Source organism: Tachysurus vachellii, chromosome 26 (genome assembly GCF_030014155.1).
Source record: "Tachysurus vachellii isolate PV-2020 chromosome 26, HZAU_Pvac_v1, whole genome shotgun sequence".
In the NCBI taxonomy this organism is placed as follows: domain Eukaryota; kingdom Metazoa; phylum Chordata; class Actinopteri; order Siluriformes; family Bagridae; genus Tachysurus; species Tachysurus vachellii.
The window spans coordinates 3,631,811-3,653,733 of NC_083485.1; the positions used below are offsets into that span (position 1 = coordinate 3,631,811).

Genomic DNA, 21,923 nt, shown 5'->3' on the forward strand with positions numbered 1-21,923 from the left:
TTCCAACCTATCTGTGACCTTGAGGTTATACAAGTCATTATAACTTATAAGTAACTGTACTGTATATGAACTGTGACCTATACCTATATGTACAGTATACGTTAGGTGTAGAAGCTAATCCGGAGTACAGAAGCCTGCTGTTCCCTTCCAGTGGCCATGAAACAGGCAGCATTTAAGAATTTCTCTGTGGTACCAGAAAAAAAAAAAACTTTCCACGAGACTTTCCAAACAATGCTACTGATTTGTTTTATATGTTAAAGTACCGCAACCCCCTTTTTCACCCACAGAGATGGACTTCCACAAAAACGCTCCCAGAAATGAGTCGACTCTGATTTCACCCGTTCCATTAGCCTTGTCTTTTTTTTTGTATGGCTGCACCAGTGTCATTTCCATTTGAATTCTCTCTCTTGTCCCAAACACGACCCTGAAGGCTCAGCCTCAGCTCTATGACATTAGTATGCCATCTATGCTATCTGCCCCCGTTAGTACCTCCTGCTATTCCCTCAGTGTGGGTTGAAAGTGGGGACAGCAGTGCCTGTACCTGTTTAATAACTGAAACCGTGGCAAAAAGAATATAATAAACAATCTTTTCATATACTTTTCAGGCACCTTTTACAGCGACATTCAGTTGGTTTTATGCAAATTTTGAGTTTGCACACAGGAAGATATAAATGGATACGGCAAGGCTTTGGCAGAGTTGTCAAGGTTGGCGTATTGCCGTGAAGGTTTTGTGAATAAATAATGATTTGTCCTGTACAAGTTGCAATGGCTGTGTGTTTTTCTTTGGTCAAAGATCACGGCTGGCATTCTTTTAACATTTAAGTTAACTTGTCATGACCTCTTTACAATATTCTTATAACAGCATGCATTTTATACTTTCTTGCGCAGATTTCTTAGAATCTTTGAAATTTCCAAGAAGTAAACATTCTACTGTATAGAAAATCAATTTAAAGGAAAGAAAGTTTCTTCCACAGAAACCCTCCTGAACACATGAATGCAGAGTGAGAATAACAGGACTATTTGTGGATGAGCGCATAGAATAGCCACCATGAATATTCCCAATATAACTGTTAGCCAGGAGCCCAGGAGGCCCGAAGCGTTTGCACGCCTCTGGCTCTCTGGCACTAGAGTAACTTCAATACCCTGTTAGCTTCATCCAAAATTATGAGCACAGCATGCAATGCCAAGGAAAGCAAACACTCTATAAAAAAAAATAAATGCCCGAGTCCTCCAAGCTCGATTTGCTCCATGTAAAGTGCTCCGCTGTAACCGGACAGTCCGTGAAAAAAAGTCTTCGTTTTTAAGCCTACGGAATAGAGAAGGCAACTGCTTGTTTAAAATAAAAGGCTAAAAACCTTTTTTTTATTTCCCCTTAATTTTACCACAGAATGGTTGGATGGAATTCCCCTTTAAATTTTATCTCCGCCATCTGATCCCAAGAGTCTGGACCGTCGTAGCTGTTCTCAAGTAAGGACCAGTTTGAGGTGCATTGTCAAGATGCCTTGCAGTCCTTAAGGACATCATATTCCCATGCTTTCCCGTGGCTTGTCTGCATTGCAGGATCAACTCCCTCTTGGGAAACGGAGGAGCCAAGATTTTCGGGAACAAATATGCTTACAGATGCACACTTGACACTGCGAGTGCTGGTGTGTCATCCTCTGATTAGGTTTCCGCCAAGAGACAGGCTTATAGTAACGGACAAGAAAGGTGGCTCATACCCTGTCATTCGGGCAGAAGGGGCGGACATAATGAATAGATACTCGATGGAAAGACTTACGCATGCTACCTTAGGATTTTATTTTAGACATCAACATCCAAAAGTCCAGGGGTCCAAGAAGTCTGATGCATTTCAGAGGCATGTCATTTAAAGTAATAGCTCTATAGCCTGTATTCAAATAGAAAATCAAACACCAAGCTAAAAAAGATTCTCAAAACCAGTCTTGAATCTGAAAGAGCCAGCGATCGTCAAGTAAATCAGGGCAGCTGCATTTATTCCAGTCACCTCATACAGTAAATCAAGCAAATCATTTACACTTGAAAGACAGCTGGGATGGAAGATGAGTTTATTGGCTAATTAAAATAAATCGAAACAGCCTCAAGTTAAGTGCATCCCCACCCCAGCTTGGGTTACCAGCGAGTCTTGTGGACCTAACGAGTTCTATTAAAAAGCATAGACGGCTGAAAGAGTCAAGTGGTATCGTTCTGGCACTGAACCAGTTCTGTTTCTAGGGAAAAACGAGTGAATGAGTAACTTCCAAATATGTCTTGCAGCTGTAGTGGTGAAGGGTGTATTACAGTAGGTACTGTAGATGTGCTAGAGATGGCATTGTTAACGTATGAGATGCGTCAACCAACAGTAGAACACACGTTTGACTGATGCCTTGACAAGTCAAAGCAGTAGGGAGGGTCATCTTCATGAGCAAACACAGACTCTGAATTTTCTTACCCAAATATTATGATATTCACTGACCTAGCTTTCTTGCACCATAACAAATATTGTGTTTGGAGGACTGCCTACCTGCCTATTCTGGATCCAGCTTTGAATTGCACTTTCAGGATTTAGAGCCTTCAGGCTCAAGTACAAGATGTGAAACATAAATATAAACTAAATCAAAAGCACCATGAGGTTGTTGGATGCTTAAATTCCGAGCGGTCAGAAAGTGTCGACTAAATTTCTGCAAAAACGATTTCGATGCTATTTCTTGCTATAAATCAAATTAACATGTTAATATTTTTAACAGAGACAATTGTAGCACTCCAATTTGAAGCAAGCTAATAACAGAGAGATTTATTTTCGATCATGTCCAATACAAACATCCTGTCCCCTTGATCTCTTATGTAGAATGGTCCGATTCTTGTCTTCCACATGGTACAGAAAGGGAACACAGAAGTGAAGAAAACAGCATCGCTTTTTGGCAACAGTCGAGGCACCCAAATAGCATCGGTCCTTGTTCTTCAAAAGTTCAGAAAGGTTTCTTAAGGAATCGGATTATTATTATGAAAGCAAACAAATACGGCTGCCTATAAAGTGTACGCGCCAACAGTTGTCAGGGCTTTCAAAGTCTCAGAGCCACACCGAGGAGGACAGCAGCAGCAGCAATAACCAATAAGCTACACAAAAGCCTCAGACATGAAGACGACAACAAGATAAACACAGGGGGAAAAAAAAATAAACCACCCGCACCGTGCAGGAGGAAGACTATAGAAGTTATGTATAGAAGTCGTGCCCAAGCATGCTTAAGATAGCTGTGCTGTCTCGCAATCATTTAATCTTCATAGAGATGAAGATAGCATCAGACACACATTTCTTCCATGACAACACGCTGTCGAGAAAGCAGCCGTTTTACAATACGTTTAAGCTAGCAGGATTTCATAAACACAACAGCTAATGTGTAGTAATTACACTAAACCTGTAATTCATGCAAGTACATAAACTTAAATCTCCTTTTTATAACAATCTGGCTTGAATTTTCTGCTATGGCCCCAAACCAGTTTTTTTATTTATTTATTTTTTTTTATTTTAATCATTTGTTGAAATTTTATTAAACACTTTTCTTTTTGTTTTGTTCACTTGCTTTTTAAAGAGCAAAAAAAAAAAAAAAAAAAAATCACAGCTGGAACATAGACGTGGAAAAAAAAAAAGCCTGAACTTTCCAACATAGTCCGTTAGTCTGTGGTTTATATTTAGGACTTTTTATGATGTCTCTCTTATTTGATTGATTGCGTGTTGACTAATTTGCTGTAGCAGTAATTCTAGCTGTAATTCAAATCGCAGGTTTACATGAATGAGCCTGATCTATCGCTTTGTAATTTCTCTAGTTACAGCTAATTCGTGTTAACTCCACGTAATCTAAAGCTTAACAATATACAAATTACATGCTGCGTTCATTAAAAATAAATAAATAAATAAATAAAACTGTTGATGTAATGTTTCTTTTGCGAAGAGGCGTTTATTTACATTTAGGGAAGGAGTCTCCAGTGTCACCACTCTTCTTCTTTGTTATTTCGCCAGGAGTTTTATTCCTTACCATTTCATGGATAATAAATAAACAAACTAGAGATGTAAGGATTTGTTCCACACAAGCAGTGTGTGGTGTTCGTGTGTGCCATCATTTCAAAATGATGACATTTTAAGTAAATTGGTTCAAACTTTCCTGGGTAGTTGATTCTTTAACAAAGTGACCATTGAGCCATATAAAGAAATAAAAGGGCATGTGGTAGCCTAGTGGTTAAGGTGTTGTGCTAACAATCGGAAGGTTGTGAGTTCGATCCCAGGTCCACCAAGCTTCCACTGTTGGGCCCCTGAGCAAGGCCCTTAACCCTCAATTGCTCAGCTGTATAACAAAATGAGATAATGTACGTCACTTTGGATAAGGACGTCTGCCAAATGATGCAAAAGATTTTTTTTTTAGAACACATTTTTCTTTCGAGATCAATAAACATATGGAGTTTGTTAAAAAAGCCCTTTCGAAGGATAACACATCATTCGCTAAGAAGAAAAGTACTTAAATGTTTCAAGGAAATATTGCCTTAACTGTAGGTGTTTTTTTTTTTGTTACTTACAGATTACTTTCCTATATCTCAAAAGTTTGAAGCATTAACTTAAATGACATGCAATATGTTGTCTCGATGCAATATATTCGACAGAAATCAAATACAACCCGCTCCTCGTTTACCTATTCCTGCTTTCTCTAAATTTAACTCATAGGTTTGCAATACATCATGGAGCATCCCACAGGCCAGGATAAACACAACCAGAACTAGGACTCTTCGGCACCATTAACAAAGAAGCACTGTGCCCTACAGTATACACCATGAGAGACGATGTGCCGGTGAGAAATAATATGTCCATCTAGGGATGGCAATTCCAAAATTTATCCATCTTACCCCAGACTGGTGAGTGTGTTTGTTAATCGGTGAGAAAAGAGAGAGAGAGAGAACACAAAACATACCTTTCCAACAGTAGAAAGCTAAAAAAGAAAAAAAAAAAAAACGTCCTTAAGAAAGTGGCTGAGAGAGGAAGTGAGAGAAATGTCTCTCATAAAGCTAAAGGGGAAGAAAAGGCCAGGCTCCTGCTGTCAGTGGCGATGATATGAATAGGGCATTGATCTGCCAGGCCGGAGATGAGGGAGTAAATGGAAAGCAGCGTTTGCTGAAGTTATTGGTGCATGAATCATATTAACTGCCACACCGAACAGATTTAAGAGCTATGATTTTTATTTCCTCTTCTCTCTTCCCCCCATCTGCATTTGCGCCAAATGAACTTGCCGGCACGTGGAGCCGAGTCTGTGCGGCTCACGAGGCTGGTTCTTGGCTGTATTGAATTTACAGACATGATGTATATGTATTAAGTGCAGACAAAAGTCTCTTTGCCAGGTTCTGTCCATTATAAGCTGGTGTCTCGTACCCAGACTCTGCTTGTGATGGGATCTGTACTGACGGGTGGCCGTGCTAAATCTGTCTGTGTGTGTAGATGACATGAGGCACCATCTTATCAGATCAAAACTTCCTCTGAATGCGCATCAGATTGAGGACACACAAACCAGTTCTCTGTTTAAAGGGCATGCAAGGGCTAGCAGAGACATCCGGGTCCAACACTGATTGTCTCGTGTCTCCATTTTAAGATGGTATCAGCTTCGAGTTTGCACGCAGGACACTGAAAGTGATGTGGTGCTTTCCCTGGGTGGAAACTTACTGACTGTGAGATGTTTATTTCATTACAAAAACCTTACCATATCATAACAGCACTGCATACAAACACCTGTGAATTAGAAATGATCATGTAGAACGAGCGTATTTCTTTGCAGCCTGCACTAACGTCATAGCTGCAGTTACAGGAAATAAATTCATTAACATTTTCTGACCAAGAATCTAACAGTTTGGGATAATTATGCACTATATAGCTAAAGGTTTGTGGATACCTGACCGTAACACCCATATGTCGTTCTTCCCCATTAAGAAACTTAAAGGCTCAAACTGGTTCCAGTATCATGGATATAGTTTGGACTGGATAAACTTCAGTGCTATGTGCAGGACTCTCAACACCTTTGGGATGAACTGTCAATTGCACACCAGACAGACATCGGTGTCTGATCTCACTGACGCTCTTGTGGCCAAACAGACAAATCCTCACAGCCGTGATCCAACACCTAGCTTAAGCCTTCCCAGAAGAGTGGAGCTTATTATGAGAGTAAAGCAGGGAATGAATCTGGAATGAGATGCTCACCAAAAAACACCAGTCAGGTGTCCACGTCATATTTACCACAAAACATACTCGTTCTATCTCATGAGAACCATTCATAATTCTGAAGTGCTCTGAACAAGCAGCGGCTCAGCTTGAAGCAATTACTAACGGTTTACAAACCTAAAACAGCGATGATAATTGGCTCTATGATGTGATAATGCACTGAAAACACTCAAAGAAATTTTTTTTAACACTCAAGACATCGTTTGCTGTGAAACAGGGCACAAGACATGCCAGAAAAGCAGAATAAGGGCATTACACTGTACTGTAAATGCGCAATGAGATGTGCATGTGTGTGTAGAAAAGGAGACGTGTTTACAAAATTGGACAGGAAATGATGTATTGAAATTTTTGTATTTGGATATGAACTTAAAAAAAAAAAAAAAAAAAACAACACAATCTACTGCAGTATTCCAGCATGTAAGCGCAAAACTCCACATAATATAGGAAATCAATGACTAAATCTTTAGTATGTACCTACATGAACAATAATAAGAATAAAAAGAAAAACTTTGGAACGTTTGCAAAATTGAACAAATTGCTAAATTGAAAGTCAACAATGCAACGATAACTAAGAAACTAACATAATTAGTAGTTGTTAAGTGTACATCTATACTGGGTGTAAACCTTCTTTAACACCGTTATACTTTAACACGATGTGAAGTGTGAAATTGCAGCTCTGAATTCTTTAGAAGTACTTTTTTTTCTTCAAACCCCCTGCCTTGGAAACTGAAAAATAGACATGTGTGTAAAAATTATTGCAACAGACATTTACAGATGAATCCTGTGTTTAAAAAAAAAAAAAAAACACAAAAAATATATATATATAAATACTGCCCCCTTGTGTTGGGTTATTTAATACAACGTTGCTTATTTAGTAAAATGGACCTACTTACTGTTCACTTCTCAGATTTAAGAGCAGAAAACATTTTGGAGTACATGTCTTTTTCTTTTTCCAGGTGTTCCTTGTAAGAACTGAAAGCGTGCAAAAACGTTTTAGTCTTTCTCTCAACATTAACGAAGCAAACAACAACATCAATCCACTCACATTGCCAGCTTTCGTAGCAAGTTGTTGATGTCCGTGTCGAAAGGCTTTTTGGCCTGAGCCATGGTGAGGTAATCTTCTGCCTTCTCGTAGTCGTTCATATCTAAGCAAGCCTATTGAAGAGATGGAGAGATGTAAAGCCGATTCACTGTTTTGAGAAAAAAAAAAATAAATAAAAATCATTGTTGTTATTTAATGAGTGTGTGGGCGTGTCACATTGCATAGTGATTGACACGGGTGTATCCTTGGCAACGTAACCAGCTCGTAAAATGCTAGTACTAGAAAAGGGACAGAGTGCAGTACAACACTACATACAGCAGAGAGCGAGTTGTTCACCATGTTTAGAATGTTATTTTTGCTTGTTTAGGAGAAAGTGGTGGAAATCTCTTAATTGTAAAAGCAACAGTTCCAGGTCAGATGTGTCCTTCGTGTCATTTATATTTTCAGATGATTTTATGGGGTTTTTTAGTGTTTGAGGAATAAGAATCTAAAGTAATATAACGTATCATATGCAGTTAGATTGACTGATATGATAGATGTTCCAGTTTCTTAGAATTAGCCAGGATTGATTTGGTATTGTACTATTATGATGTCTCAACACTTCCGTATCAGTTTCTAATAACGTGACAGGACAGGGATGCGCACAAGAAGCTGACCTGACCACAGCGGAATAGCGCTTTGGTGTTAGCAGGGTTGATTTTCAGTGCCCTCTGGCCAAACTGCAGGGCTTTTTGAGGTCTCTCCAGACGGAGGTAGACGAGGGAGAGATTGAGCAGGAAGGGCAGGCTGGCCTCCTCCACACGTCTCCTCTCCTCTTCCTCAGCTGTCTCGCGATTCCTTAGCAACGTCAAGGCCTACAGTGACCAAGGCATAAAGCAGATGGTCAGATCTGAATCCTTACCTGAATTTGGTTTGTAGCTTTCCACATCAGATATGTATTGGTGAATACGCACAATTTTATTGTGAAAGAGTATTTAATCTTACACTCTGCTAAAAAGAGGGGGAAAACTCTTAATTTTTTCACTTCTAAAATCAAGTCATTTGTTCAATTTCTTTTCGAATTGCTTTTGCAGTAAAATAATATTAATATATAAGAAAGAAGGGGGAAAAATAGGTATTAATAGCAGATATGAATTTGTTGTTATTGAGGTGAACTGACATTTTCTAACATAAAACAAACTCCTAACGAATTCCTAAACTCACCTGCTTGTATCTGTGTTTGGCGTCTTCGTAGCGGCTTTGGTTGAAACAGCGGTTTCCGAAGCTTCGCTCTGTGTCGACTACATTCAGCAGCGTAGACAAAGGTGCCAAATTTTGCTCTTCCTGTAAAACATGTGGACGAACAGCAATTTAATCAGTATCACATTTTTGGTACATCACATCATTGTTAATGTTGGAGATATTATGTAAAACCCTGTAATGGCTAAGAGCTATTAAACTTAACCAGTGCAATTTTTGAAATGCTGAAGGCTGTCAGGCAAGAAGAGACTCATATTTGTTTTTTTTTTTGTTGTTTTTGCAGAGAACAAAATTTTTCGTCTTAGCTGATATTCTACTGACAGGTGAAAAAATGTGCTGGTAAATTTACCTAAAGTAACAAAGTGTGTGTTTGACTTAAAAATCACTGGCAGCACCTTTAAGAACCTTCAGGAGTTTCTCTCTCTCACTCACTCACTCATTTTCTACCGCTTATCCGAACTACCTCAGGTCACGGGGAGCCTGTGCCTATCTCAGGCATCATCGGGCATCAAGGCAGGATACACCCTGGACGGAGTGCCAACCCATCGCAGGGCACACACACATATGGTATAACATTATATACATATGGTATATTCTTTAAAAATAAATAAATCAGTTTCACTATATATTGGAGCATTAAAAAATACAAAACTCACCGGCAAAAGTGCAAAGAACTCGTCCACTTGGGCTGAATCAAGATAGTCAATGATCTGCACCTCGTACAGCACTGTTGCCGAAGGTGGGATGAGAGGAGGACAGCCCATATCTCCAAAGGCGTATCTGGGCTTCAAGAGAAAACGAGAGAACTCTCCTTTCCGCATGGTCCGCAGACCAACATCGAGACCCCACACGGTCAAATCTGATTGAGAAAACATTAGACAGAACATGCTGTCATTGGACAGAAGTGTCAGAAATGTTGACTAAGCTATGAAAGATAGTTTCCATAGTAACAGTTAAATCACAGGAAGCTGCATAGTAAACACTCAAACAAGAGTCAGTGTATGACACTTAATGTTGTCTAGGTAATATTTCCTAATAAAGCTGTAACCGACACCAAGTATTTACTGTAAGTATGACTGTTTATAGCTGCAATAATACAAGCCTATAGAAAATGTCAACGAAAAAAAAACCTCTTTGGAACGTGCTGTTACAGAAAATAATTACATTTTGATGTATTAATTGTGGGGGCACCTTGGCTTAGTGGTTAGCACGTTCGCCTCACACCTCCAGGGTTGGGGGTTCGATTCCCGCCTCCGCCTTGTGTGTGTGGAGTTTGCATGTTCTCCCTGTGCCTCGGGGGTTTCCTCTGGGTACTCCGGTTTCCTCCCCCGGTCCAAAGACATGCATGGTAGGTTGATTGGCATCTCTGGAAAATTGTCCGTAGTGTGTGATTGCATGAGTGAATGAGAGAGTGTGTGTGTGTGTGTGTGCCCTGCGATGGGTTGGCACTCCATCCAGGGTGTATCCTGCCTTGATGCCCGATGACGCCTGAGATAGGCACAGGCTCCCCGTGACCCGAGGTAGTTCGGATAAGGGGTAGAAAATGAGTGAGTGAGTGAGTGTATTAACTGTATAACATTTAAGTTATTTATTATTATTTCTATAGCTACACGCTGTGTCATGTTCTATTCATTACGTAAAATAATGATCAAGACTGTTGGACTAGGAGCCAACTGGGACCAATAACTGCTTACCTTTTCCAAGCTTCATCATTTTGGGAAACTTCAGACTCCTCGTCGACTGAAAAGGCTGATCCGAATACTCCAGGAATCCAGAAAAGTGGACTGTCGATCAAACGTACATGACAAATGTGTTCATCATGTGGACAGTGATGTACTTTTACTAATTCCAGAAGAACAATGTTGGTGTTAATGAGGTCAGGAAGACGATGATGTCATGTCTGATACTTACTGCTGACCGAAGCGTCTCTCGGTACAAGCGGGCCTTCTCCCTCACGTACCACTTCTTTGAGAATTCCTCCATCTCCTAAAACGTCTTGCATTTGAAGTGCAAGACGCTGGAAAGGGGTCTGAGGTGCAACAACATGCAAAATGAATTAGCTAGCTTAACTATTAGCTAGCAAAACAGAGTTAGGTTTTATTGTAAGGTCAGATAGTTTATTTCACACTGCATTTTAGCAATGTGTGCAAACACACACACACACACACACACACACACACACACACACATTCATTCATTCATTCATCTTCAGAAAATGGGGTGGCATAGACCACCTTTAGTTATTGATTTATTTGTTTATTTTATAACACTGGCCTAACAGATCTCCCATTTTTAAAGTATATTCCTCAATGCTTGAAAATGTGTGACTTTTGTTTAAGTTTTAAACCTTACTTTAAAATGACAAAGATAATTAAGATACATTCTCCAAGATAAAACTGCTACCAATAGTTAACAAGTGAAATAACCATTTTTTAAAGATAAAATCATTAAAAAAACTAATAATAATAATACAAAAAAGATAAATAAATAAAAAAATTATAAAAACAACCAAGTAGTTAGTGTACATACTATGAACAGGCGTTGAATATTTAAGAGTTAGCTAGTGACTAGCAGCTAGCTTTAGCTTTAGCGGTTTTGTTTGTTTTTACCTGAATTCCAACTCTGTGGTGATCTTCTGGGTCTATAAACTGCATCAGTCTCGAACACACACCGTTAGTCGACATGATTTTGAGCTTCAAGTCGAGTGAATTTACGTGTAAAATGAACTTCGGCTAATTTTGAATTAATTTAGTTTATTATATAAGACTCTGACTAAGATAAGATCAAACACTGACTGACCCAAATATTGAGGCGTCACGCTGAGGTGATTAACCAACATCAACTTTATTTTATTTTATTTTAGATTTAATACACTTCCTTTTAGTCCGTGTTATTATTTATCGATTGATTGAGTCAATAAATAAAACACATTCACTTTAATGTCATCAAGTATAATTTTTTATACCGTTAATTCCATGGTTAATGATGGTATGTTTTTTTTAAGCTGAATAAAGCAGTACCTCTGTTCGCCCCAAGAGGGCGCTTTAAAACTAATATTTATAGTTTACTTCATTCATTCATTCATTCATTCATTCATCTTCTACCACTTATCTGAACTACCTCGGGTCACGGGGAGCCTGTGCCTATCTCAGGCGTCATTGGGCATCAAGGCAGGATACACCCTGGACGGAGTGCCAACCCATCGCAGGGCACACACACACTCATTCACTCACGCAATCACACACTACGGACAATTTTTCCAGAGATGCCAATCAACCTACCATGCATGTCTTTGGACCGGGGGAGGAAACCGGAGTACCCGGAGGAAACCCCTGAGGCACGGGGAGAACATGCAAACTCCACACACACAAGGCGGAGGCGGGAATCGAACCCCAACCCTGGAGGTGTGAGGCGAACATGCTAACCACTAAGCCACCGTGCCCCCTTATAGTTTACTTAATTAATGAATTAAATTAATTAGTATAATTAATTCATTGATATTTGTTTGTTTATTTTAATTTGTAATCCCAATTACAGTGGGTGTGTGAAAGCAGGTAAACCACCAGGAGTAAGATTTCGTTTAGTTTTTATTACAAACATCTATAACAATCAAAAGTGCCAAAAAAAAAATAAATCAGCATGACTTTATACATTTTTTTTTGTTTTATAATTCCTACAGAAAACCCAAAAGTATGTATTTTGTACATATTTGTTAAACGAACCTTCTGATCTTCTGACCTTGAATACTTGAACATATAATTCATTTTGGGATTTCAAAAGAGCGGATGTTCTATAATCACATACAAATACACATACAAAAAAACTAAATTAGGTTTTGAAAACAACATGATGGAGTTCATTCACGAAGTTCAGTCATTAATCGATTACAAAGTCATCAAAAGTATGTTTCGTTATCCTACAATCATTTAAGACAATATATTAAGTATTTTTATGATTATAATCAATATTATTGATATTGATTTACATTTGTGTAATTAGGAGTCTGATCGTTTGACATGTGCTTAGCCTTTCTATTACAGTGTCTCCTCTAGATCCATTTTGAGCTAGCAGGATGACGGAGCAATCTAACATCTAAGGGGTGTGTTGGTTTCTTCATACCATTCTTTGTATTTTTCTTAAAACATATTACTCTGGCTCAATAAAATTCTGAAATAATTTACTTTAAAACATTTGGTAACAGCAAAAATCTGATGAGAATGCCAAGATTTAAACCCTACTGTTTTTTTTTAAAAAACAAGGAGGCTTAGCCGTGCTAGCCCATTTATACCGGTCGTCCATGGGTGTATCCCATTTCCAAGAGCAAATTGAACAATAAAGAAGATGGGAACACAGATTATATGGCTACAGCAATTTTTTTTCCTGAATAGATTATGCAGGGGAAGCATACTGTAGTAACAAATATAGGTTAATTAGACAACTACTACTGTTACTGTGAAATCAACTGACCGCAACTAAGAGTATACTACAGTGTTCTTTGCTTGACATTGTCTTTTCACATTTTTGTCCAGTGTTTGTCTCCAGTCTTGAAATAATTACAATGTGTAACAAACAAATACAACATACATTTGATCCTTCTTAAAAAAAAAAGTAAACTCATCCTGATTTATAAAAACTATATAAAAATTATTCTTCCATCCATCCATCCATCGTTTGTACCAACTGTCATACACAGGGAAACTGGAGTCTATCCCAGAAGACTCAAGGCAAAGGCAGAGGACACATTGGACAAGGTGCCAAACTGCCAGGGCAAAAAATCACACATATTCACACACTATGGACAATTTAGAGACATCAGTCAGCCTACTGTGCATGTCTGTAGACCATGCGAGGAAACCAGAGTACCTGGAGGAAACCCCCAAAGCACAGGGAGAGCATGCAAACTCTACATAAACAGAGCAGAATCCTATGATCATGCTAACCATTAAGCCAATGTAGCCCCCATTTACATCAATTATTTTAAAGAAAATTCATTTACTTAAACCACGAGAGCCCCGGTGTGAGGAATCACTCCTCCTCTTCTTAGACTTAACCATCAGATTATGAAGCTGTCCAGGTGGAATAAGTATATCTGCAGGTTCGGCAGACTCTTTTGGTTTAGCACCTCTCAGAAAGTCTATGGTTGCATATTCTGTGCTCGAGTCTTTGGTTGGCGTGGTCCTCTGCTTGCTCGTGCTTTCGGACTGTAGCACCTGAATTTCTGCGTAGTGCAGGCCATCAGATTCCGTCGTCGTCTTCTTCTTCTTATTCACTATGGCATACTTGGGCTCGGCTGAGACGCTCTCGTATATGTGGGGATCTATAGTCTAATCAAAGAGGGATAAGAAACAGAAATCTTAAAGTGAGTGCAAAATAGTAATGTGGCAATATTGCTGTTAAAAAACAACTCAGTGAACTATTAAGGAAAGGGCCTGATGTAGAGCAAGTTTCATTTATCTTTATAATCAAGTGCAACCAATGTGTGTAATGGTGAGATCTGATTTCTGGTTACTTTGTATTAACGGACAATGAGAGTAAAAATTGGATTAGAATGAAAGAGATATACGGGGGGTAACGGTGGCTTAGTGGTTAGCACGTTCGCCTCACACCTCCGGGGTTGGGGGTTCGATTCCCGCCTCCACCTTGTGTGTGTGGAGTTTGCATGTTCTCCCCGTGCCTCAGGGGTTTCCTCCAGGTACTCCGGTTTCCTCCCCCGGTCCAAAGACATGCATGGTAGGTTGATTGGCATCTCTGGAAAATTGTCCGTAGTGTGTGAGTGCGTGAGTGAATGAGAGTGTGTGTGTGCCCTGTGATGGGTTGGCACTCCGTCCAGGGTGTATCCTGCCTTGAAGCCCGATGATGCCTGATATAGGCACAGGCTCCCCGTGACCCGAGGTAGCTCGGATAAGCGGTAGAAAATGAGTGAGTGATGAGTGAGTGAGAGAGATACTCTTGTTTCCTAACTCAGAAGCATGCAGGTGTAATGCGGTTTGTGCTCATTATCCACAACCTACATGGCCTAAGGATGGAAATAATTCCAATCAATACAGTCTTAACAACTTTGAAGGTATGTCAAGATGCCAAGCTTGTTTTTCATTAACTCTTAAATATTTCAAGTCAATCACCTATTACGTTATGGTAGAAAACAATATGGTACTAGACCTGCAAATGTCACGGTTAGTAAACGTCCCAAAAGAGTCAGTACTTTCATTTTAATAAATAGATACCTGGTGGTGTGGCACTGCAGGTGGAGCTGACAAAACACAAACACACAAAATAGTACTGTTACTTATATTTTCAACACAGTTAATGCATCACGTAAAGAAAGCCTTTATTGCACACAATAGAGTGACTTGTTTTTCCCCCATCAAGTTGAAAATTGAGCTTTAACCCACAAGCCACCTAAACATAGCATGTTTGTCATCCTTGCTCCTGGAGTACTACATCCCTGCACATTTTGGTTTTAACCTGCTCCAACACAACCACACCCATATTGGCCTGTTATTTAGCTAATTATCTGGTAAAGGTGTACTTACAGTATTAGCTGCACTTCAAACCGTTTAATAATAAAGATATTGTTTAATATTTCCTGAATGATGTAGTAATACTGCTTAAATGTAAACTGTTTGAGTCTTACACACAGTTAGTGGAAGTGGATGTTAGTTCAGAATGTGCTATGAATTCAATTCTCATTCAATGAATGAAAATGGAACATACCAACCCCTTGCCTTATAAACAGTCCTGCAATCCAGTCCTTAACATCCTAAACCATGTTTTTTTGTTACTTGTTACTCCAACTATATCCCCATACCCCTGAACCTGGTGACCAGCCCATTGGTTTGGTTGATTTGGGCTTGGAAATAGAAGCACAACAGGCCATAGAGGGCTGAGCTCTGTGTTAATATTAAAGCATCATACACAGCATATTCTAACAAGACAAATATAGCAGGTATTATTAAAGTGTTTAAAATGGTTTAGTTTTGTTTAAGTATAATACAGATGTGAGCAGTAAGCTGGTTTAAAATGTGAGGTCCACTTGGATCTTATCAGCCCAAAGATATTTTCCCTTTTTTTTCTTAGTGACTCAGTATCCATATATACACACACAACATTCTATCGTGCTTTTCTTACAGTTTTATCAATTCATTTAAACCGTCTTGTTTCAAACACTACATTCACTATTCAAGTGTATTCACAATAGATGTGTCAATCACCTGTTTTATGACTTTTTCTTGTTGACCTCTTTTGACTCAGCTTCCTTGGATTTAATCCCCACCTAAGAAGGTAAAATAAAAATAAAACTTTTAAAACAGCCCACATTTCTCATTCAGTAGCTCATGCATGTCAATCACATTGCCTTCTTTGCATTTCAGTTTAATTTCAGCATGATAAGCTAAGCAAAATGTCACTTTAAAAAAAGAAACTGACCTACAGTAAGGGGTGTTTCAAAAATAGTGCAGTATTATAATTCCTGCATGCTTCACATGGAATATGATAACATAATCACCATGCGGTCAGAGTCCTCTTAAAAATTGAGTTCTTTGTTTTTTTTTTCCCCCCACAATTTGTTGCCAAATCGATCCAACAAGTTTGTTCTTTATTATTGCGCAAAAGCTACCAGTCTGGGATTCTAAGAACACATGCAGTCATCGAACACATTTTTTAAGTGTTGCTCATGTGGGTAACTGAGCTGTGATTGGTTGGTGATGTTCTGAACTATAGGAAAGTCGAAGGCCAGCGATCGTAGATTAAAGATTCATAGATTCAGAACCATGGAGATGTTCTCTGTCCATTATTCACCATTTTGTATGAATGACAAATATCCATCAAGTGGACTAATACTAAGTCTTTTTTTTTTTAGTTTTCTTGACAAAACACAGTTTAACATGTGCACCGTTATCGACTTTAATTACTTCATTCTTTTCACAACTTGATTTTATAGACAGTTTCGAATGACTCCTGCACTGCTGACCGAGACACAGAGAAAAGGTTCAGTTGGAGATGTGGTGTGACACACACACAAAGCCCAATCCTTTAGTGTTTTCTTTGCATTGTGAAACAGCTGAAAAGGACACTTTTCTACAAACGTCTGCTTGAATACGCACTCGCCGTCTTACAGGTAAAGCGTGTTTTAAAAGTATTGTAAAGGAAAGTTAAATGTACATTATATTCTAGCAGTATGATTGACGTCATTGTTAAAAAAGTGGGTGGAGCCTTTTTTCAAAGGGTTTAAGTTCCAGTGCTGTGCGCTGACAAAAAACAAGGAAATAAATCAGTTTTCCTTCGTTTTTGTTGAGAAACAACGAGTTATACCTGTAAACAAAATATTCTAAACAAAATGTAGCACTCATTTCCTTTCCATAATTGTGCCAGAATTATCATATAAACTGATTCATCAAAAAACACTGTTGTTTGTTTTTGTTTACACACGTATACACATATACATTGTGTGTATATATATATATATATATATATATATATATATATATATATATATATATATATATATATATATATACACACACACACACACACACACACACACACATATATACTGTATGTACACACACACACACACACTCACACACACACACACATCTATCTATCTCTCTCTCTCTCTATATATATATATATATATATATATATATATATATATATATATATATATATATATGAGATTCCATCCATATTATACTCTTATCTTGTAATTTTGTGCATGTTATTGTGGTTTAGGACGGACTGTAAACACATCTATCAACACTGTAAACTGCTTTATTTTTTTCCGATATTACTTCCGATTTACAACATGTTTGAAGTTATACGTTTAAACACGTTTTAACTGTATACGTGCTATACAGTATAAACTGTCTTGGTTTTGTTTTTTTATCCTGATCGCAACAATGAACTAAAATATCCTCATTCGGGTTTCACTTCCTTGTCCATATCCCACTCAATCCACTCCTTAAAATCTCCTAAAATCACATATTCTTATCCCTAGATATTATATACCTCTAATGTTTAATTGTACAATATGACAGTTAGATCACTATATAATACCATCAGCCATGACTTGAATTCATTTCAGATTCTACAGTATGTTAGATATAGTCTAGAATATATAGCAGGAAGAAAAACATGAAGTAGACCAGAAATTCTCGATCAAGGAAATAAATAGTAGGGAAAAGAAAGAAATAAAGAAATAAATAAATAACTACACATTAGCGGTTTATTACTTACTTATCCAAAGCTGTGGTTACTCTGTTTCCCATGACTGCATGTTTGAGTCCAACAACAACCAGCACCGTTTTATTAGCGTCTTCATTTCCTTGTTGAAAAGGGAAGTGAATCTGAGCAGGTGCAGTAGACAAAGTTTGTCCCTTTGTCCTTACTTTTGTAGTAAAAGTTTAACTAGCAAATCTATAGAATTATTTTTTATTTCATTCGGTTAATTTATAAAAGAACAAGTGTAGTGAAATTATTGACAACTTTTTTTTTTATACCTATAGAAATAATGACTGCATTTTTATATTATTTATTTATATATATAGATATTTTTTTTTTGTAAATTATTTCTAATTCTTTCTATCCAGATGTGCCCCAAGGTGTGAACACTGTTGGCATTAGAGTATTAGAATTGAATTTTTGTCTGAACCAAATGTGGTGTTTGTAGCCCAAATGTTCCGGTTTCTGACAACAAGGATCCTTACTTAATGTTCCCAATACATTTAGGATGTTTTATTGTTCCTATTTTTTGTTGTTGTTGTTGTTGTTGAAAATAAGGTGTGTCTTTTGACAATTTCAAAACGTTTGCATACAAGTAAAACAGGAAAATCTGGATAACAACTTCTCTATTGAGTTTCTCTAGTTTCACGTCAACATGAATGGAAAGATGTTCCTTTGCTAATAGGATTTCCGGTAAAATGAATTCAAAACAACACATTGTTTTATACTTTCTATCAATCAAAGCACTACAGTTCTGTAATGAAAACACCAAAATCAAGAAACGCTTCTCAGGCAGGTTTATTTATGAAAAATAACAGTTGTGATTTGATTTTCTAGCTATTGTTCTGTGAAATTCAGGACTTTGTATAAAATAAAAGACTATATAAATATATATCCTTGTATTAAACCCAAAGCAATTATTTCATTTAAAATGCAATACAATCAGGTACAGACTCAACATAACAAACACTGTACATGAAAAATCCTGTATGTTCTATCCCTATTCTTTGGCATGACTGAGCAAAGTGGTTTACTCACCTTATTGCAAATGAATTTTAATTAAATCGATTTATACTATATATTGTAAATGTACAAACCCGTGAGCTCTGTAATGTTTTGGAACATTTTTGCATTTATTTTTTTAAAGAATACATTTGAAAACTCAAGTATAAACCATGTCCACTCAATCTGTATTGACTTTCCAATTGTGATGCATTGCGTTTATCAAAACCTTATATAAAAAAGATTTGAAGTTGGGAGTCCACTTTAGCAGCTTTCACCCCCCTTCTTGTCCACTCTAATCTTGAGCTTGTTGATTTTTGGCTCTAAATCCTGTACCTCCCTTGGTGCCTGGATGCACATAATCCCATCATGAGATATAGACACTTGCAGCAGCAGTGGGTCAACACCGAGAGGAAGGATGTAGGTGCGTGTGAATTCTCTGGAAACAAAGCCATGTTCGTCTACCCTCTGACTATGGCGCCCTGTCACCTCTAATAGGTTGTCCACAGTTCGCACACTCAACTCAGCCGGCATGAATTGACAGACATCTAGTAGAACACGGTACCAGTCGTCCTCGCTGTCCACCTGTGAGAAGCCTCTCTCCAGCTGTTTGTTGATACGGGGACGTATGTAGTATCCATGGTACAGCACCGGAGCCATCAGGTCCTGAGGACTTAACGCTGTGTAGAAATAGAAATTGCCACGATAGTGAAACTAAGCTGTTGTTGTATAGTCTACGATGTGTATTAGAGAGAGTAAGTATTTGATAACTGTAGCTGTAGACGTTAAACATCTGAATGTAAATATATATTTTTGTATATCTGTGTTTTTAATATTGTGACAAATTAGTCAACTGGACTTTGGGATCCATGCTGAAAGGCAAAGTTATATCACATTGTTCATACTGCAATTAAATATATACTGTAATGTGGTCTCTTTTCATTTTAATGTTAGTTCATAGTTTTTAACCTTGTCCGTTATACATGATTCAAATGGTTGCTGGTTGTTAGTGTTGATCCTGGGTAACACATTCCACACATACCTCACTAGTGCATGGATGTGTTTGGGAGGGTAAAAACATATCTTGGTAAACAAGAAGCTTTGCCAAATGAAGAAATACTTCACCCATAAGCTGATGTTGCAAACAGAGTGCTAAAGCATCTACTAGTGAGTGAACATTATGCTTTTAACACGAAAATTGCAAACATGGAAAAGGATAATGAACTTGCTTGTTTGCCTTTTGTTTTAGCTAGGCAGTTTTATATTGCACTCTTGAGTGAGCACATAAAGAGTCATTTGTATGCTTGGTATATTCAGACACAGGGGCAATTCCATGTCCTGACGTCTAAGTGTCCCAAACTTTTTAATGTGTAACTGACTGTTGATTGCAATAAAAAAGAATGGAGTAATCCAATAGTAATGTATTCAACCTCCGGCAAACCAACTGAGATTAGGAGCCACAATAACCCTGTTTCCCATCTTATAAGAGGCAGACAAGGGTATTCCACCAGCACAAGAGACCGATTCAGTACTGTGTCTTGTCAAACACAAAAGGTTTATGTACCTTTTGGGGGTGAGGGACCAGTTTTATTACTTGTTTGTTCACAGCTTTTGCACCAGAGTATTACTCACACTATACAAACACTGAAAAACATCCTAGTGGCCAAGCTACAGTATGAGAACCTGACTTCTGTGGGGTTTACAGTAATGTGATGCCAAGATATCATCAGCTAATGATAATTAGCTAGACAGCATGATCCTAATAGAAAATCCTGCCTCTGTTACGAAACTGGGAAGCACCAGATCTATTTACGATTAGTGTTGTCAGGCTCAGATCAGGAAATGGGCGCCAATGGCAACGTTTCTATTTTGGCTTTATATTACTGGTGTACTCTAAGTCTTTATCATACTTGATCTAAGTGTATTTATGCTGCACTCGTTAGGAAGTTATTTTTGTGTGGTCACGAGTAAAGCTCTAAATATAGGACATAGCCTAGGCCTTATATTTCACTTGAGTATAATATTCTGTCATCATAGATGGTGGCTAATGTATTCGATAATTAATTTGGCTCATGAGCTACAGATCCATTTGTATTTACAAGTGGCATTCAGTTCTTAAGTTGGCAGCACCTCACTTTAGAGTGTGATACTGTATGTATTGTGGTAGAAGCATGCCAGTTGACACCTTTTTGTTTTAACACGTATCTCATTTTATCTTATTCTTTGATCAAAGCTGGATTCTAAAAACTAGCCTCTGAATATTATCTTCTAAAAACTTTTGCAGATGTCATCACACAGACCCATATGGACAAACAATTTAGGATATTCCAGGGTCATCTTAAAAAGAATTGGTTACATACACAACCAATAAATCCTTAGCCAAATGCATTCCCAAAGCTGTTGGTATAAGAGCACAAGAGATGTTTTTCCATTGACAGATCCCTTACCTTCTGCAAAGTTCTGGTCATATATCCGAGCAGGTGTGCACATCTCATAATTAACGCTCATAGGGTATGCGTGAGGAATTGTGCGTTCAGCCATGCTGAAACGAAGTGCAGATATCCTTTGTAAAAGAAAGAGAAAGTAGATCTTTCTGGCTATTCGGAAAGTCTGACAAGTGAGACAAGAGGGAGAAGGGTCGGAGAGGGTGCAGAGCAAACAGACTGTGAGCTTGTGACTAGACGAGAGTGATAAATGGGTCTAGAAATAGGTTGAGGCACACATGTCGGTATGCCTAACGGGGCAGATGCCGAATTATACTAGAAACTCAAAGAACAGTCACAGTTTCTCTTGTTCTTACCACCTGAGTCATCATCATGGAAGAGATTTGGCATAGAGATGTGTTGAGGATTTTGTCCTTGAAAAGTAGCTGAAGATACATAGTTTAAAAGGAAATTTAAGGTTCAGCACATTCATGTCCCCTGGTAAAAGATATAGTGTAAAAAATTGCAACTTGTTTTATTGGGTCACAGTCCAGTAGATTAGGGTAATGAAATTAAAATAAATGCTTAAATAAAATCTTAACCATCAAGTAATAATGCTATTTTAACCAGCAAGAAAGGTGGTGATATCTGGATAATTAAATATATATATATATATGTTGAACAAAAATATAATCTACACGGTGTTCAGAATACTAAACTAGTCACTGACACAAATTAACACTCTGTGAAA

The 21,923-nt window shown here is 38.0% G+C and overlaps 3 protein-coding genes across 3 annotated transcripts; all 3 read right to left on the reverse strand.

Moving 5' to 3' along the window:
* Positions 1-6,685: 6,685 nt before the first annotated feature.
* fkbp6 (FKBP prolyl isomerase 6) lies at positions 6,686-11,227 on the reverse strand. The gene is made up of 9 exons (XM_060863180.1): positions 11,138-11,227; positions 10,440-10,557; positions 10,223-10,312; positions 9,185-9,387; positions 8,493-8,612; positions 7,946-8,143; positions 7,293-7,402; positions 7,141-7,219; positions 6,686-6,973 (listed from the first exon to the last, which is right to left on the reverse strand). Exons 1-8 carry the CDS (start codon positions 11,210-11,212, stop codon positions 7,144-7,146), a joined length of 990 nt encoding a protein of 329 aa, XP_060719163.1. The 5' UTR covers positions 11,213-11,227; the 3' UTR covers positions 6,686-6,973; positions 7,141-7,143.
* Positions 11,228-12,097: 870 nt separating this feature from the next.
* zgc:193711 (uncharacterized protein LOC569781 homolog) lies at positions 12,098-17,867 on the reverse strand. Its single transcript, XM_060863212.1, has 4 exons — positions 17,763-17,867; positions 15,740-15,801; positions 14,753-14,778; positions 12,098-13,852 (listed from the first exon to the last, which is right to left on the reverse strand). Exons 1-4 carry the CDS (start codon positions 17,792-17,794, stop codon positions 13,517-13,519), a joined length of 456 nt encoding a protein of 151 aa, XP_060719195.1. The 5' UTR covers positions 17,795-17,867; the 3' UTR covers positions 12,098-13,516.
* A 668-nt stretch (positions 17,868-18,535) lies between these two features.
* hspb2 (heat shock protein, alpha-crystallin-related, b2) lies at positions 18,536-21,419 on the reverse strand. Its single transcript, XM_060863156.1, has 2 exons — positions 21,197-21,419; positions 18,536-19,429 (listed from the first exon to the last, which is right to left on the reverse strand). Exons 1-2 carry the CDS (start codon positions 21,288-21,290, stop codon positions 19,014-19,016), a joined length of 510 nt encoding a protein of 169 aa, XP_060719139.1. The 5' UTR covers positions 21,291-21,419; the 3' UTR covers positions 18,536-19,013.
* Positions 21,420-21,923: the final 504 nt, after the last annotated feature.